General features: G+C 41.3%; 1 protein-coding gene across 1 annotated transcript in view; it reads right to left on the reverse strand.

Moving 5' to 3' along the window:
* The window catches only part of ARHGEF4 (Rho guanine nucleotide exchange factor 4), a 183444-nt gene extending 170683 nt beyond the window's left edge, over positions 1–12761 (reverse strand). Inside the window, exon 1 of the mRNA XM_030954386.1 lies at positions 12501–12761. Coding sequence (XP_030810246.1) covers positions 12501–12539 — 39 coding nt within the window. The 5' untranslated portion in view covers positions 12540–12761. The remainder of the gene's footprint in view (positions 1–12500) is intronic.
* Positions 12762–18142: the final 5381 nt, after the last annotated feature.

The raw sequence follows: 18142 nt of genomic DNA on the forward strand, positions 1-18142 counted from the left end.
TTTAGAGGTGTTGCTTAGGCAATGAGAGCACAGCAGGGAATGAGACAGGCGGGAGCATGGTCCATCCAAGGAAGTAAAAGCAGATTTGTTGCTGCCCTGCCCTGGGGTGGGTACAGGTTTGGGTGCTGATTAGTCCTGTTCTCTCTCTAGTGTTGCAGCTGTTCTTCATGGCACCCCCCTGGCATCAGTCCCCTCCCAAAACCCAGGGCTAGAACAGGCTCTGGAGTGGAGCTTCACCTGGCCCTGCAAGACACAACCCAGCTGTGCTCATCTGCACAAAGGCAACCCCGGCTGCTCCTCAGTTGCTTATTGGTAGTGTCTAAATACTGATACAAAGAAGAAGAGACTGAATTTTATGCATTAGCAAAGAGATGCTGAGAATTTGGCAAGTTTGCTACAGTTAATGACATGATTCTCCATGGATTTCTCACAGTCCCATTCCCTACTGCCTTCCAGGCCATTCTGCCCAATGCACTGCCCCATGATGACATATGCTGCATCAGCTCATTTCCAGCTTGCAAATGCAGGTTTCCTCCTAAATGTGGGTGGTCTTGGCTCATGTCTCAGCTTTGAAGGGCCTGATCCTCATTTGTAGGGCACCAAAGTACTTGGCACTGTTCGTGCAAATAGGATGCAGCACTGAATGGAAAGTGGTTTATCAGTCAGGTCTTGCTTATTGTTTGCAAGCCTAGTGAGAAAGCCTTCTCTCTCAAAGGAAGGATAAAATAAATCTATTCAGGAGAGATTCTTTCAGATCTTTTTAAGACTGGCTTTTTGCCAAAGGGTTTATGATAGATAAATGCAGCTCAGTCTGTTGTGAGCACATCACCAGGTACCTGCTGGCTTGCTGAAAGGTGCAGCCAAACCAACAAGTCTAGAACTCAGTGTCAGCAGTTAAAAGGATTTCACTTCTGAAAATGCTTTGCCCAATAAGGAGGTACACAAGTCAAGATGAAGCAAAGCCCTTTGCTGAAGGTAATTATTGAGTAGTCACTGGAGAGCTGCTCCACTCTTACATAGCCCTGCACTGTTCTCACTGGGAGAATTTTCTCGTGGCTTAACATGGGATTGACATAACCCCAAGAGCTGCCAAGAAGTACTTCACTGCTTCAAAAAGGTAAGGCACAGACAGAAAGGGAGATCAAACCCAAAGCTTAAGACATTCTTATTTGTTTGGTTGAGTTTTGATCCAGAAAGACAAGAAATGTGTGGACAAAAAGCTTATATTCTTGTGTGATAGAAGCACACCATCTTTGATTTCATCTAAAGCCCTCCTCTGCTAAAACTCTTTGTTTTAGCAAACAAAATGAGTTTCAGTTTGGTCAAATATCTGAGTAAAATCAATTGTAAAGCATCAGATTGTCCCTGGCTCACCCTTACAAAAAAACAAATGGGTTCCCATTCAGGCAAATGTCACTCAAGAGTGTTTGAAACACACAGCGGATGTTGCCCAAGCAGAGTTGATCATGAAAGTCCTTAAGAATAAGGAATCTTGGATCCCTGTCTTCCCTTTTCCCATGAATCGAAAATAACAGCCTTGTCAGCAACTTCACAGTTGAGAAAAGTTTAAGTATGAAATTAGGTATTTTTTTCTTAGTACTGAAAGCAATTCAAAATCCAGCCTGTTTTGAAGTTCCAATAATACCTTTTAATGATATAGCAAGTATGTTATAGATTAAGAATTATTTTAAGGAAATATAAGGATTATGTTACACTGCATTATGACAACTTTTTATATTATTAGCAATATAGTTGCATGTATTTCAACTAAATACCTTTCTTATAACATAATTTGCCTGTAGATCTAGAATGTTCTTCAGCTCATTTAAAATTAGCAAAAGTTTAAAAGTGTGTTTTCCTTCTCTCTCCTTCAAACCGAAAGAGGCTGTGGAACTCTCACCTACCAAGGACAGGTAAACAAATGAGCAAGTGGACAAATGCAAGAACTGGGAAAATAAAAACTGTCTGAAAGATTTCACCCCTAATGGTCATCCAAGTCTGGCTGTAAATCAGAACAGATTGCCTGTGGCATCTCTGTGACAAGACCCAGTCTCCAAAACAAGATCGAGAGATTATCTACATCACAAAACAAGATGTACTTGAGTCTTATGCTCCATAAGAAAAGCTAATCTTTATTAATTAGTTGTCATGGAAACTCAGCCTTAGGAAAGCTATGAATGATACACCAAGATCAGATACAAATTGCTTTTACAAAAGCCTTCATCATTATTTGGATAAATAAAGAGTAAGTAAGGTAAAATTTGGCCTATTTCAGAAGTCCTGCTGAGAAACAAATGCCACAGGGGTTCAAAAACAAATGGACAAAAAATGGAAATTAATTAGAAAAAGTTTAAGACACTGCAAACAACAACTATTACAGTTCTTTCAGGCTTTCTGGCAGAGACCTGCTATACGACCTTATGGTGCCTGAATGATGGGCAGCTGAAAGTATCAAAGCAGCAAGAGCAGGAAGGAAACAGCATTGCAAACACAGGGGTGAGGGCCCCTGCTCTTACCGCCCGCTGCGTGATGCATTACCAGGGAGAGGCCAGGTGCAGGGTGGAAGGCCATGGGTTTTAGCAACAGCCATAAATTATTTCTTCACATAAAGCAAGGCTTCTAGGAGCACAAGCTGACTGGCTTCTTTTCCTCCTTCCAGAGCTGTGTACAGCACGTGTTCCAGGAGTTTACTCCCCAGGGCCAGGAGAAGGAAGGTGCAGAGGCTGATGTCCCAGCACAGAGACACCCCCTGGGATGGAGCTGAACAAAGCTCAGGGACAGCCCGAGCCCGCCGGCTCCAGCTGAACCTGCCGAGCTGGCAGAATGCAACCAGCAGCACTGAGCTCTCCCCAGCGAGATAAAAAAGAGCTGAAGAAGCAAATCATCTGGTTTCTGTGTGGGGATCTCTTCTCCATTAGCTGTTGCATTTGGAGGGTGTTATAGATGGATAATGAGCTGATTGGCTCTCGCAATTAAAAGATAACTATTGTGTGACTATTAAGAAAAGCTTTAGTGATGTACAGTTATGTTATTGTAGTTTAGATGGCCTCTGTTCTCCCCACAGTTCCCTTTCCCCCTGTATTGCTGCCATCACACAGCCTGGGCTGTCTGGGTCAGGTACAGAGAAGCTGCACATGTGTCCCTTGCATGGGGCAGCTGGGAATGGAAAAGCTTGGGGGTGCTCAGGGGGTGAGGCATGGACACACCTGAGCTCCAATCCAGTTACAAGAGAGCAGTTTGCACTGATAAATGGCAAAGAAGAGCTGACTGACAGACTCTGGGAGGGGTCAGGGCTGGCTGATGCAACCCCAGGGGTGTAAAACACTGAGCACCCATCTTGAAGGGAACTGGCCCCGTGGTGTGCATGAGGGGCAGTTCCCAGTGCTGCAGCTTTTTCCTTATGTAGCCCTTTGTTGTATTTTTGTTAAGGTTTAATAAACCTCTTTAAATTTTCAAAGTGAGCAGTTGTTTCTCACAAAGGACAAGCAAAGGAAGAAGAAGAGGGAGAGGCACAAAAATTTTTGGGCATCTGGTTGATTCCTGTAACACAGTGTTATCAGCTCTTATACTGGCAGCACACCCAGAAACAAAATCCCAGCCTGTGGAGTACAGCAAGGCTATGACTGCTGCTCTCCACAGCAACAGCAGCCAGGGTGGGACTGCAAGGCCCCTGCTCTGGCTTTCCTATGGACAGACTGGATTTGTACTTTTAACTTTATTTGGATGCAGTGGTTGATTACAGCAATGTAAGAGTGCATACATTATGTAGTTACATATTTACACACATTATTGTGTGTATATTGTTATAGCAGCCCAGAATGACCAGCTTTGCTATAAAATTATAAAGGGAATTTTACAAGTAATTTCCATGTTCATTCAGGAGCCACATAGGATTATTAAATGTTCTATTGTGGATCAGAAAACTAGTTCATTTTATAAAGTGAGTGAAAAGTAATCAAGTATCTTGATTCTTTCAAAGGTAATAAAAATTGAAATAAAGTAGCATTTACATATCTTCTCAAACAAATCAGCCAGCTGTTCCAAAATTAAATGGAATGGAATGAAATAAAATAATAAAATTAAATAAAATTTTAAAATAATAAAAAAAAATAAAATAAAATAAAATAAAATAAAAATAAAATAAAATAAAATAAAATAAAATAAAATAAAATAAAATAAAATGCTGATTCAGGAGAGTTAATTTCAAAATTCAGACTAATTTTATTTGTTCCAGTAGCAGACACAAGCCAAAAGCAGGGTGGCAGCAGGGTGGGAGCACAGCATGGCAGCAGCGCCTCCCTGCAGGCTCAGTTCTCTCTCTTTACCCAGCCCAGGAGCAGCTTTTGCTGGGCCATCAATCCCTGACTGTCCCACTCTCCTCAGTGTGGGCAGCAGAGGTGGCTGCAGGGTCTGCACCTCCTGAACAGACACTCCCGAAGACAGAATTGTCTTCATTGTAATTGGTGACAAATATGTAAAGCCATCTGTCTCAAAAGAGTCTCCTGAAGTTAGAATGAATCTTTTTATCATGGGATGTCTGCTAACATTCTATTGTCATGGCATTATGGCATTTGATTAACTGAAATCTAGAATAAAGAAAACATCAGAGGGATCCTGTTTATTAGACAGCACAAAAGATTGACTTTGAAAAGATATTATTGGCCTTACACTTGATTGAAATTATCTCAATGCCTTTCCATGATTTTATACCATTCCTACTATGGAGGTCTCTAAGACTTTCAACTCATGGAACTTAATTCTCATGAAAATACATAAAGAATATCCCAAATACCATTTAATGACATGTATTTGCCATTTAAATGTCAAAGAAAAAAGTTGGAATATATATATATCCATAATATAATCTAGAATTTGAGAAGCAGACAAGAATTCAATCCTTCTGTGTGCTGCAGCAGCTTGTTTTCACTATAGGACACACTGTGAAGGGAAAGAATTTCTTCCTGCCCCAGAACTGCAGAAATACCCATTTCTAACCCAATCTTAATTCCTTAATTTCTGAATATTCATCTGAAAGTACATCAAATTCTTTATGTTGTTGTTGTTGGTGGTGCTTTTCAAAAAAATATTTTTATTAAAACTTTGGTTTCTTTATACTATTGTTTATTTGCTTCTTAAATTATTATACTTGACCTCCTTAATAAGCCACAGGGCATACAGAGGGCTTGGTGCTCACCTGCTACAAAGAGACTTGCTGAAGTTGTACTGAAAACTGGCCACATCCCAAGTTTGATCAGAAAGTTGTCTATTGAAAATGCTAAATCTCAGCCAGTAGAGAGAGCCATGCTCTGCAAGCAAGGCTTGGCTGAGGCCCTCCATGACCACAAAACTGTTTTAAAAGGAGAATTTGTTAGCACCAGGAAGCAAAGATGCTCGTGAGACTGCACTGAAGAGGAAGAGCACTTGCTCTGTTTTACAGAGAGGTCACAAATATGACCAGGTAGCATTTCACTCAGAATTAAACACTGTCCTCAACCTGCCAAGTGTATCTGTGGCATGCCTGCCATGGGAGATTTCCAAAAATAACAGATTGCTCATTAGCCCCTACCTATTTAGCACCAGTGTAGAAAACTGGCTCAGCAGAGGGGTTTGACACACAGAAGTGTTAGAAGAAGAAGGAGGAGAAGGAGGAGGAGTTGTTCATTGCTGGAGCAAGGCTTGCCTGAATTTCCACCTTCAATTTTGGCAAAAGAGGAGTCTGAAGAGAGAATCACTATTTCACCTTAGTTTTATGTGTGTAATCTGCAAGATGCTGCTTCAGCTGAGAAGCAGCTCAGCTAATTATCCACAATGCCTCCAGAGGCTCCAGCTGCAGCTGGCTGAGGTGCCAGAAGAAGGCTGACCTGGCCAAGGAGCGCCTGCGCGTTGTAAGGCTCTCTGCATGATTTTAATCTTCTTGCATTTTGCATAAAACCACAAAAACATTGTCATTGACAACTAATCTGATGCAAATTCCTGCCTTGTCTCCTGGGATTTTCATTCAGGCAATAACTCTTGTGGGGTCAAAAGTTGAACCTAAGGCTGTGTATAGGTTCTGGTAACGTTTAACTATGTGGTGTGGTTTAATCACACAGAGTCTCATTCTTCATGTATAGGCTGTGTACAGGGTGAAATCCTTTTCTTAAGGAACGCTATTTAGGTGCTACTAGATTGCAATCATGTTAATTGAAACTCTGTTTATCTAAGTAATTACACACTCATCTGTATGACCTCAATAATGTTACTAGAAGTTTCTCAGCCTCAAGACCTACTCTAGCTGTGCAGGATTCCACCTCTGAAGGCAAAAGAAAATTGTGACTCTCAAGCAGCCTGAACCCTTGGGAACAGAGCCAACAATGCCATCCTTCTGGTCATTTGGGAAAACGTACCAATAACCAAAAGGCACCAAAGGCTACCTTGCAGGAAATCTTGATCTCGACATAACATAAGCTTTGATTACACAAAAGCTGACCACGACTTTAAGGACCTTGCCTGCACTTTTACCTGTAACAAACAATTCTTCCCTCTTGGATATCACTTTTCCCATGTACTCTCTTAATGGGCTAAGTTTGTTTGTTGGTTAATTGGTTTTTGGGTTTGGGGGTGTTTTTCTGAGTTGGACTTGATGATCCTCGTGGAGACTACAAACATTGTGTGTCACATACAGAGGTGCAAAATGCAACTGATCCTAGTGGCCAAGAAGTCAAAGGGATTCTCAGTTAAAGGTCTGAGCAAATGGATATATCTGTTCATTCCTGACAATGGACGCATTATAATTGTAACCACTGTTACGTTTTTAATCATTGTTATATTTTAGTGGCTATTCTCTGCCATGTAAGTCATGGATCTGTCCTGCCTCAAAATTGACATTCATTAATATATACTGAAATAAGTATTAATTGCAAATGTTAATAATTTGGATACAGAATTTGCTTCCACTCTCCTAGACTGATAATAGCACTCTTGTATTGAGGATGAAGACAACCCAGCTCCTGCAGCAGTGTTTCAGATGAGGAAGAATGTGTGTGCATCACCCTTTTAATGTACATACATGCAGGCAGGTTAATCAGGAATTACCTGGCTGTCATAAATTCCAGTTTCTATTACTCCCAAAGATGCATTAGTGCTTCAGAGACTCTGTCTTTTCATTATTCAGGTAGTTTGCATACAAAGCAATACTAGCTTTCCTTTGTATGTCCTTAAGCCTCTTCCAGGCAGAATGCATTCCTTCCTTAAAACTCAGAGCTCATCTGACATCTTGTTTCCTGACCCAGTAACTACAATTGATCCAAACCTCATCCGTTTTTTCAGTCGATAGTCTTTTCAGGCTAATTTTAATCTTCTGATACGTGAACTCTTAGGTAAACCTCACCAAATTATTTGCTTTTGATACAGAAGTGGATATCTCCTGTACCCTCATCTGGTAACACATTCTTTCCCATATTACAGCTTTTGTTTTCTGCATGAAGACTGCCCATTGCCATGCACTGTACAGCATTTTTGGTTTAAGTAGAACATAACAGTTTGTGATGAGGAATTCCCAACCCTGACGATTTGCCATACACTCTGCCCCTTCATTCAGTTCTGGGGCACAGTGTTTTTTAGAGGGAAGCCACTGCAAGGATAAAATGTGTGAATTTCCATTCTTCCTTGTATCAAAGATATTATTTGAAAATTTAACTCTGGCCAACATATTGCTTGTCTCAGTGGAAAACACTTCTAGTCAAGGCATGCTACTTTCTTGGGGCAAAATTTAGAGTTTGTGATTACCTCAGCTGAAAAGTATTTGTTTACAGCGCTTCTGTCCCCCTGAAAGCAGGATCTTCACAGAGCATTTTATACATGAATCTATGCTCCTAGAACAGCTGTCTTTTTAAAAGCACCTAAAAACTCCAGTAAAATTCATTTTGTATTTTTGCAAGAACAAATACTCCCAGCATTGACTGCAATACCCATTCTACATGCCAATATATCCTGGGGGTTCTTACAACCATATCTGCAATCATTCAAATTTGTTGTTTTGCATATTAAATGAGACACTAGCAACCCTCTCTAAGTTTTCAATGAAGAGGTGTGTATTCTGGCATTACTGGCAGAGTTGTTACTCAGGTAGTGTGAGTTGCTGCAGACATTACTGTGAGATCTAAGCTGACATTCTGGGATTGTCACTTCAGCTCAACGCTCTCTTGGTTTAATTTGTGCTACAAGAAGTTCATGAAATAAAAACTGACAGTCTTCTTCAGCCAGTTTTGCAAGAAAGCAGTTCCCAGCCAGCTGAAATGTTCTGTTTGTTCCTGATACTTTTTGTTGCTATTTAGAAAGCTGCAGCATCAGTGCACAGAAATCCCAGAGTACAGGGTGACCTCGCTGGCCAGGAGATTGGAACCTCCACACACTCACAGGGTGCCAAAGATCAGGTTAAGATACCTGTGAGGCATCTGCCTGCCTGACAGCTGAGCACACTTGAAGAGCACATTCATACACCACATCATAAAGTTTGGATGACAAACAACTGATAAACACGTGTTTAGAACAGCTCCATGTTACACTCATACTGAAATTTTAGGCAAAACCTGAATTATCCACACAAAACCTAAAACACCCACAGTCATTATTCAGCCAACTATGTTACAGTGAAGACACGGCCCCACGCAGCAGCAATGTTACAAGTGCACACAACAGAACCAAAGCTTCTGCAGATAACATGGTACATTTTCAATGAGAAACATTCTGACTTTCCAAGGCCATGTCCATTCAGCAGGGTGCCTGCCTCTGTTAAATGTCTGGCACGGATCCAGCCAAAATCAGGACTGTGTTTTAGAAATCTCTGCTCTTTCACTTGAAGGGAAAAAGCAGTAGCAGAGTAACCAGACAGCATTTTAGTGCTCATTTTTTCACAGTTATCTTATAGGTGCCAAGGCTGAGACTAACAAAGATTAGCCCAGAAAAAAGACTGATGGTCACAAAAAAAGCAACTAAACCACAAAGCTTAGGTGGGAACATAAAGTTTCAGGGTTGGTGAATATCCAGTGAAATGCATGCAAGACCTAAAACTAGTACTAATGTGGTCCTTGATTTCTTAAGTCAGACCAAAAGTTCCTTCAGAGAAACACATAAATTGTGAACAAACGCTTCAGTTCAATTTGTGTAAATGCAAGTTTGGCACATTGCTTAAAGAGAAAACCAGCAAAGTCTGGCTCAGATCCAAAGTCAAAGCTGGATGGGCTGCAAATCTAACCAGGGAGATGATTTTCCCTGGTTGATCATTAAATGATTTTTATTTAATTCTAAGCAGAATTAAATCTATGGCCAAGGAGAGAGAAATGTCCAACACTTGGAATGCAGAATCTGACAGAAATTTAGGATGTTCCACAGCTGTGCAATGCTGCTTCCTATGACAGCAGCAGGGCTCCCAAAATCTCTGTCTGCAGCTGGTGACACAGCCATCCCTGCTGAGGCATACACTGGCCTTTTCAAGTGGCCAGGAACTGTTTAGCTGGTATTAGTGGCCTGGAGCTTTGGTTCAGGGAGAACAATAGGTGTACTATTTTAGAGGCATTAAAGGTATTAGTGGCAAATCTGCATCGTGCCTTGTTTACTGCAGTACCAGTGGCATTAGAGAGGAATTGGAAATGACAGCAACAGGCTGCCTGTTTTGAAATGCTCCACGCCATATGAAAACATGATTCTTATTGTGGCCATCATTATGAAACCAGTGGTATTAATCAGCAGGCTCTGGTTTTGAAGTTAAAGGAAGCAATAAGTTGCTTCCATAAACTTTGTTGTCACACTTCTCAAAAAAACAATTATGGCTCATGTGAGCCCTTTATGGCATTTCATTCAATAAGGAATTACACTTTGATTTCTGTATATTTTCAGTCAAAACCAAATATTTTCATACCCAGTGAACAGTCACATGAAATATTTTAATTAGAGAATTACTTAAATAAGTGAGAAAAACCAGCAGTTCAGACACATGCAGTAACACATTGCCAACAACTCCAATGCCCGTTTCCATTTCTCTTAGGACAATCAAAGAAAAAAAAAATGAGGCCTTTAAATTTATTATTATTTGAGACAAAAAACTTGATTGGCCAAGATGTAACAATCAGCCTGCTAGATGAAATGTGCATGCAATTTTGTGTCTGCTTGAAAGGCACCATGGTGGAGCTGTGTGCTGCAAACTCAGTCCTGTGCTAGGAAAGCCTTGAACAGACACAAACAGGGGGAGGCAGAGGGTCCTGAGCTCCTTCCTACCAGCTCTGCCCCGCAGTCTTGCCCCCAGCTCTAGGGAGTTTATGCTATTGTTTTTTAATTGTTTTTATAATTTACAGGTTTGTGCTATTTCCGCTTCCTCCTGCTCCCGCCATCAGCAAAGGTGCTGCTACAGCTTCCAGAGGAAGACAAGGGGCACCACAGCAACCCTCCCATGGCAGCATCTATCCCAAAGCCAAGGGCAGGTTTATTGGTTTATTGCTATTTGGCCCAGCCTACTGGTTTTTTCCCACTCAGATGAGGATGATACTTTTAAAGTTCCCAGGCATGGACACAGGGATTTTAGTAGCTAAAATCCTAATGAGATACATAGCTGAGGCCTCAGGCTGCATTTCAAGCTATTTGGGTCATTCTACCACGTCACAAGAGCATCAGAGTGCAGCATGGTGGGCACAGGACCCCCAAAACACAGCTCTAGATATACTGTATCTTGGGCAGCTTTCAATGAAGAGCTTTCTATTCCAAGAAAACTTAACAGAAAACAATGAAGAGACTGGCATTGGGATGGTGTTAATTTTTCCTCCATTTCAGACATAGTTTGACCTACTTAGCTGACTGTTAGATTTAAGTCAATGAATGCAGAATGAAATTCACAGGCATGAACTGGCCTTTCTCAAACTGAAACCAGCAGAGATGGCACAAAGCTGTTACATTGAAACGATTCAGGATGAATCCAGTAATCATCATAACACAGCTGACAGCTAACAGTTTCACTCAGTCCTGTTTTTCTCAAACTGATGACTGTAGATGACTGGTCTTTATAGAGAAATATACTCCTGTAATTGCTGAGAAGTGTATGCTCTCCCATCTAAAGGAGGATATTTACATACACTTTAGCAGCATGGTTTATGCTAAAGTGTTTGAAAGCCAAGGCTTGTCATGTGATAAAACAGCAAGTATGCAACTATGATGAGTCAGTGGCCATACCCCAGTGACAGAGAAAACCCTTCCTGCTGTATTTTTCCCGTGCCTCACTTTTACCTCTCAAAGAACTCAGTGTTTAGAGTAACACTGTAATTCAGAAAAAAACTAAGTAGATCTTTTCAAACCAAATGCAAGCCATTTTTTAAGATCAGTTTTATACAATGTCCCCAAAGAAGGCTGCAGAAATGGGGTTCACCTCTTTAGGAGTGCTACTTGTTTCCCATGAACAATCAGGTGGTTGCACATGCTAATTGTAGCTATATATCTTAGGAGCAAAATTAAACTTTTTCTCGTATTTATTTCCAACAGCAGTTGCTCTCCACAGAACAATTCTGTGTTAGATTCACTGCTGGCTGTGCACTGCAGCTGCAGTCCTGCAGTGTACTTTATCAAGAAGCAGTTTGGCATGCAAATGTTCAAGTGACAACACAATGAGAATCTGGAATTCATCTCACTACAGTTATTCTATTTCTTAAGTATTTTTCTTCTAAGTTAGCATAATTCTCTATTGAGCTTCAAATTCTAACATTTTAGATCTCAGAATAATCCAATATTCTCTAATCTGATTAAACTTTCATTCCTTTGACCCACACTTCTCCAAATCACCTCTGCATTTCCCAGTGCACACTTCTACCAAAACCTGCAGCCCGTGCTGTGACTCTGGGCAGGGTGGCAGGCACAGCTGGGGCTCAGATCTCACACAGCTCTTGCAGCGCAACAGCAGGCAGCAGCACAGCCTCTGCCACAAAACTTACTCAGGCTCACAAAAAGGAAACTGTCCCCAGAGAGTTACATACCCACCACTGAATATTAGATATTTGGTCTGGTTGTTTCATATGAACTTACTCTTATTTGCAACCATTTGTAATGCATTTTGTACCTAAAATATTTTTAATTATGTTAGTGTTCAATTGCTCATTTTGACACATTTAAAATACAAAAAACACTTCAGGGAGTCCTAATAAAATCGGATGCTAGGATTTGGGTTTGTCTCATAAAATGCATCTTTCACTGCTAACAACTCCCAGTTGATGGATGTAGCTTACACCATAAATTTCATGGTTTCCATCATATGAGGATCTCTCAAACCCACAACAAGTGTTTCTCTTTTATGGTAGCTGCAAACAAGCACCGTCTACAAATCAGATGTTAACACAGCAAAGCAAATTGCAAACCTGCATTTCCTTACTGGGCATCAGTTCTCAAGAAAACTACTTTCTACAATCCTGCACAAAGTCTTCAAGTTTCTCTCTCGTCAAAACAAAACTAAACTAAACAAACAGGAAAAGTTTGAAAGTGCTTACCTTGAAAAAGCTCCGAAGAAAATACATTATGCTTAGCATTTTGCAGAGTTTGAAATGAAGAATTGTTCAATCTTTACAACATCCAAGGCCTGGGTGAATTCCTACACTCCTGCTGTGTCTTTAGTTACATGCTTTCTTGTTGCTATTTTGGACAGTCTTAGTACAAGGGAAGCATATGAGCCATGCCAGGAGCTTATGCTAAGGAGTTGCATAACAATTAGGGCTTATCTGTGCTGTGCTGTGCAGTGCAGCAATGCAAACAGGTTTGTTCACAGTTTACTAGCCCCAGAACACTTCCACTAGGCATGCCCAGAATGATGCCATTGTATTTGTTAAAGAAACTAAAGCTATTTGTGAGTGCTTCTAAAAGAACTGGAACTACAAAGGACAGCACATGTTCCCGTACATCCCCCCCCAGCCTTTGCTTTTGCCAACTCCAAGTTCACCCAGTATTGCACTTGCTGCAGCATTTAAAAGCAAAGGCTCCCACACTGGGAGCTTTCTAGTTGCTATCTTTAAAGGGAAGAAAAATTGTAGAACAAGTCTTTTGAAGTGCAGAAAAGTAAATGTAATTTCACTTTTGTCTTTTTTCTCCCTTAACATTAAAGTCCCTTGAATTTATTTGTGCTTCAGTAACATTCAGCAGCACAGAGATGCAACTTCTGTCACGTAGCAAAGAACCTATAGACATTTAGTGGCCAGGACTGAGAGTTATGCAAAGCCTCCTCACATAGTGCACTGAGAATTAAAGACAACTCCAGAGTGCAAGCAAGTTCTCAGAGGGAGATCATTCTGCAGTACAGCAACTCTCAGGCACAGCCTGACACTGCAAGCCTTCGCTTTAATCTAGCTATGGCCTGAGTGTGAACTACCAAAATCCTACCACCAGGAAGGGGTGTTTTAAGGAGTAGTTTCAGAGGAGCTTCTGATGCTCCACACTGCTGGCACAGGGAAGAGAAGCAGAGAAATGTGCAGTGCCCCAGCTCAGCAGGGTGGGAGGGGTTCACCATCCCCCAGGGTGGCTGGTGCCCCAGCTCACATCCACAGCTAACACCAGCTCTGGGGCTGGGTTTGCTCTTTGATATAACAAAGCAAGGCAACCCCTCATGGGGGGAATGATGAGGAGGACTCTATCTTATCAGAAGGCTAATTAATTACTTCATTATGCTATATTATTCTATACTATATTACATCTAAACTGAATCTGCACAAGCACCCAACTCAACTCAACTGCCCAGAATCTCGTGGCTGTCAGCCCACAGTCCCCACACACACCTGGATTCAATTGGTCAGTGAATCACAACACTCACACCAGAATCCAATCACCAGTTCCCTTCAGGTAAACAATCTTCCACAATGCATTCCACTTGTGAACAACACAATTGAGATAAGAATTGTTTTTTCTTTCTCTGAGGTTCAGAGACTGTGAATCCCAGAAAATCCTTGGGCAGTTGTGCCTTGCTCTTCTCTGTGATGAGAAATGTGGCCACACTTTGACTTGCCCTGTGCAATGCAGGATCTCTGGGCCAGCACCCCCTAAGCACAGCCCCACTTTGGGTTTGCTTTGGGTTTGCTGTACTGCAAACCCCTCTGTAGCCCCCAGCAGCCACTCTTCTGGTTAGTCCATTGCACACAGGTGTACTGATGTTTGGGTGGTACATGTAAATCACATTTTAATCAAATATTTTACAGCAGGAAGTCGTAATTGGCCATGTGCACAGTTTTTCTGCCATTTTGGGAAATGCATAAGTTACGCATCCACAGTCACACAGAATGGCACACCTATAGCTTATTAGAAACCAGGCCAATAACTTCTACATTGAAACACAAGGCACAAATGCAGTGTCATCTGCAGTTTGATCTGCCAAATGGCAATACTGCTTCAGTGAAGTTTGGTCCTTTCAATTCTTATGATCTCATGGGCAAAAGGAGTGTTTTACCTTAAATCCTAGCTCTAAAATATAGGCATATGTCAATATTATAGACCCACAGCAATCTTTGTCCGAAAATTTTTGGCCCAAATTATGGAAGGAAAACTCCAGATAAAAATTCTAAAAAGTCTCAAAACAACTAAAAATCCAATGTTAGTTTTCAAAAATTCTCCTCGGAGGAAAATGTGCCTGGTTTGTGAATTTTCAGTGCTTTGATTTGTTAATATTTAAGTTTAAATAATTTTGAAAGACTACTTTTTATCGTTTATTCTGAAATTACCCTCACTCTTTTAAAACCTGCTCATTTGAGACGTGGCAGGTACACTTCTATTTCCTGCATGCCTCTCCTGGTATTGACTTAGCAGGTTGTGCTCACAAGGTTCAGGTGAAACATTCCTTTACCCAAGCCCTGACATCAGACTCAAAGCAGAAGGAAATGCCCACTGAGAAAAGCCCAGCTCTGTGGTGCCTTGGCACTTATTTTTCACAAATGAAAATGTAAATAAAGCTTTATTCATATTTGAATTAGGGGTTTTAATAAGAATCTATAGATGTTGAAAGGCAGGTTTTTGCTGCCTGATTTTTATCTACAGGTATTTCTAATTTACACAGAAATGTCTCTTACAAACAGCATGCCAAAGCAGGCCATTGTCCAAAGGACTTGACTCCCCTTTCCATTGGTTATCTTTTCTGAAATTAAAGTTCAACTGCTCATCTTCACCTTATTCTTCCATGCTTTACTCATTCATGAGTTAGAAATAAGGATGTTCCTTCAGTAGATGAGCTGGGACCATTCCCTCAGACTGGTACATTTCTTGGGCTGATTCAATTCACTGCACAGGATGTGCAAATTGCACAATATTCTCTTAATCTGCAATTCCTTGAGCACAATTTGAACTCTGCTGGTCAAAACTGCAGGAAAATTGCAATAAGCTTTCTAACAGTCAGGCCTGTGTGATTCTGCATCTTAGCAGATCATTGTGGAGTACCTAAATCCTTTTCCAGCCCTGGAAAACACTGGCTGGACCAGGTGCCCTGGGGTCTCTGAGAGGGGAAGGAGCTGCTCTGTGCTGGACACAAACCCCGGTCCCAATTCCCTCAGGCCGCTCAGGGGAGAGCTGGAGAAGCCAGGAGTGAAGGAGGAATTATCAACCTTGGGGGGAGCAAGGGAGGGGTGGGTGGAGGTGTTTCCACTTTGTTTTTGTTTCACATAATATCTCACCATTTTCTCCAAAGCTGAGTCTGTTTTGCCCATAATGGTAATTGTTAAATGTCCTTATCTCAACCCATGAGCTTTTCCATTCTTATTTTCTCCCCTTTCCTGCTGAGGAGGGGGTGATAGAGGGTGGCAGGGTGGCTGGCCCATGTCAAACCCACCATGCACTGTGACTACACACAAACCTCAAAGCTTTAGAGAGTACCCGCAACCTTATTTAATCTGGGTTACAACATGTGCAAACACCTAAAAGATCTTCTTTCCCCTTTAATCCTACCTCTAATGAAGTCCTTGATAGTAACTTTGATTTGCAAATCTATAAAAATCTTTCTGAAGCCCAAAACTTTATATTTTCCAGAATGTCAGCCTACTGCTGATAGACCGGCTTTTTTCCTAGCTAACCTCTCACATTTTTTTCCCTCCCTTTAAAAACAAACAATCTGGGGTTCACTACTATCAAGTCCATTTTCAGAGTGAGGAGTTTATCACTCACCATGCACTTCACTCGCAAAACTGTGGCAATCATTTTTTTGGTGTATGATTCTGAGGTTTCATTTGGTCAGTGAGGATCTATTCTCTTTGGGACAGGCTCAGAGCTCTTAATCCTCAAGTGCCCAAGGCCAGCTCCTGTTGACGTTTTCCTTGCTGATACACTATCTAAATCCACATGCCTTTTCTGCTTTATAAAGAACAGCAGCTGAAAACTATCCCTGACTAAGAACAAAATATCCTTTTTGCTTTTTGCCACCACAGCCAAAAGTTACTATTTAAAGTGACACTGCCTTCAGCAGAGCAGCTCCATGGAGTGCCTGAACAAAAAAAAATACCTGTCTAAACCTTGCAGAACGCTGAGACCAGGATTCTCTGAGGGCGGAGCAGTGACACTGAAACTCCACTACTGCACTAGTGCAAGGCTTCTCTTCCCCTCATTTCAGCTATTTGATTACTTCATCTACCATTCTCTGATTTTGACATGGTTGAGTATTCTGTAGATTGTGTCAGCCTGCCTTCCAAAGTAGATGATGGAAAATATATTGAAATCATTCCAGCTTTATGGCTGCAATGGCCAAATGTGACAAGGCTTGTGTGCATTATGCAGAGCTCAAAGTGAGGATGGAGACTGGGCCTGCCTTCTTGCCCCTTCTCAGAGCACCATATCCCCTGCAAGATTCCTTCAAGGAACAATTTTGCTCTATGTTGTCTTTCCCTTGGAAGACAAAGCCTAGAGATTTCACTGATTTCATGTCAGTAAAGACATAACCATGGTCTGTTAAATAAGGCATTGAAAATGACTCAGTGGAACATGAATTTATATCCAGAGACTCTCAGGTTTTGAAATACTGCAATCTGAAATCAAAAGCTCCAAGAGGGAAAACTTTAAGCTGTCACCCTCACCTGGGCAGAAGGGACATGCTGCAGGCAGCCATCATAAGCATCTTCACATGATGATTTAAGTGACCAAACAGGTATTCTAATTTCTGAAGGATCATGGCAGACACTTTCATCTCCACTGTAATTGCTTATTTTCCCTCAGGCAGTTCATTTGATTACCATTATCATAAAAATATACCTCTTGATGTAGCCTAACATGTTGGTTCAAAGACTCTTCAAATCCTTCTGAATTTCTCTCCTGTAATCAAAACATTTAAGTTTTCTGTCTTCATAGAAGGTAAAAGATTCTGGGTTATAATGGGGAACTGAGCTTTTGGGAGCTGAGACAGCTATTTCTGTGTCTTACCACAGCCTCAGCTCTCAGCTGGATGAACATTCATGCTGCTAAACTAAATCCCTGGACAGCAACACTGGCCACCATTGCTCAAAAATATCCCATTTCTTATGGAAATTAGCTAACTTAGAACTCCTCAGACAATGCTCTAAATAATAGGACAGTTTAAGAGAGGATTTGAATTATAAGCTTCTGAAGAAAAACAATAAAGGAAATCTTAGCATGCAAAAATCAAATATTTCATGCAAAAATCAAATTTTCTCATGCATAAGTCAAAACTCATGGATCAAAGCCTGATTGGAATTTGTTCTGTCAAAGTATGTGTGGGGAGTTTCTGGTGCTGCCAAAAGGAGGACTCACTGCTGTCTCTGCCTCCTCAGGCCCTACCCACAGGGATAGGAAGATGAAGATATTTCTACTCCAGTTTGATACTTCCATTCAAGACTGAGCCCAGGCTGTGAGACCCAGAAGCCTTGCTATGAATCTTGCAAGGTTAATTCAGAGCTGGCTGGATCTCTGAAGTTCTTTTCTGAACTAGAGGCATGGGTAACACAGGGTTAGATGCCTCTTAGTCTAGTCCAATAGGGAGCTCATGCTATGGATTTAGAAAAGGTCTTATTCATGTCCATTTAGAAATCCCTTGCAGAACAGAGATAAAATGAGGCACTGGTCAAGAGTTGCCTTTGGCCCTAATAAAGCCAGTGAAATAAATTCCAAACAGATTTTCTAGAAGAATTGGCAGAGTTCAGAGGAAGTCCAGAGTAGGAGT

This window comes from Camarhynchus parvulus, chromosome 9 (assembly GCF_901933205.1).
Source record: "Camarhynchus parvulus chromosome 9, STF_HiC, whole genome shotgun sequence".
Taxonomy (NCBI): Eukaryota; Metazoa; Chordata; class Aves; order Passeriformes; family Thraupidae; genus Camarhynchus; species Camarhynchus parvulus.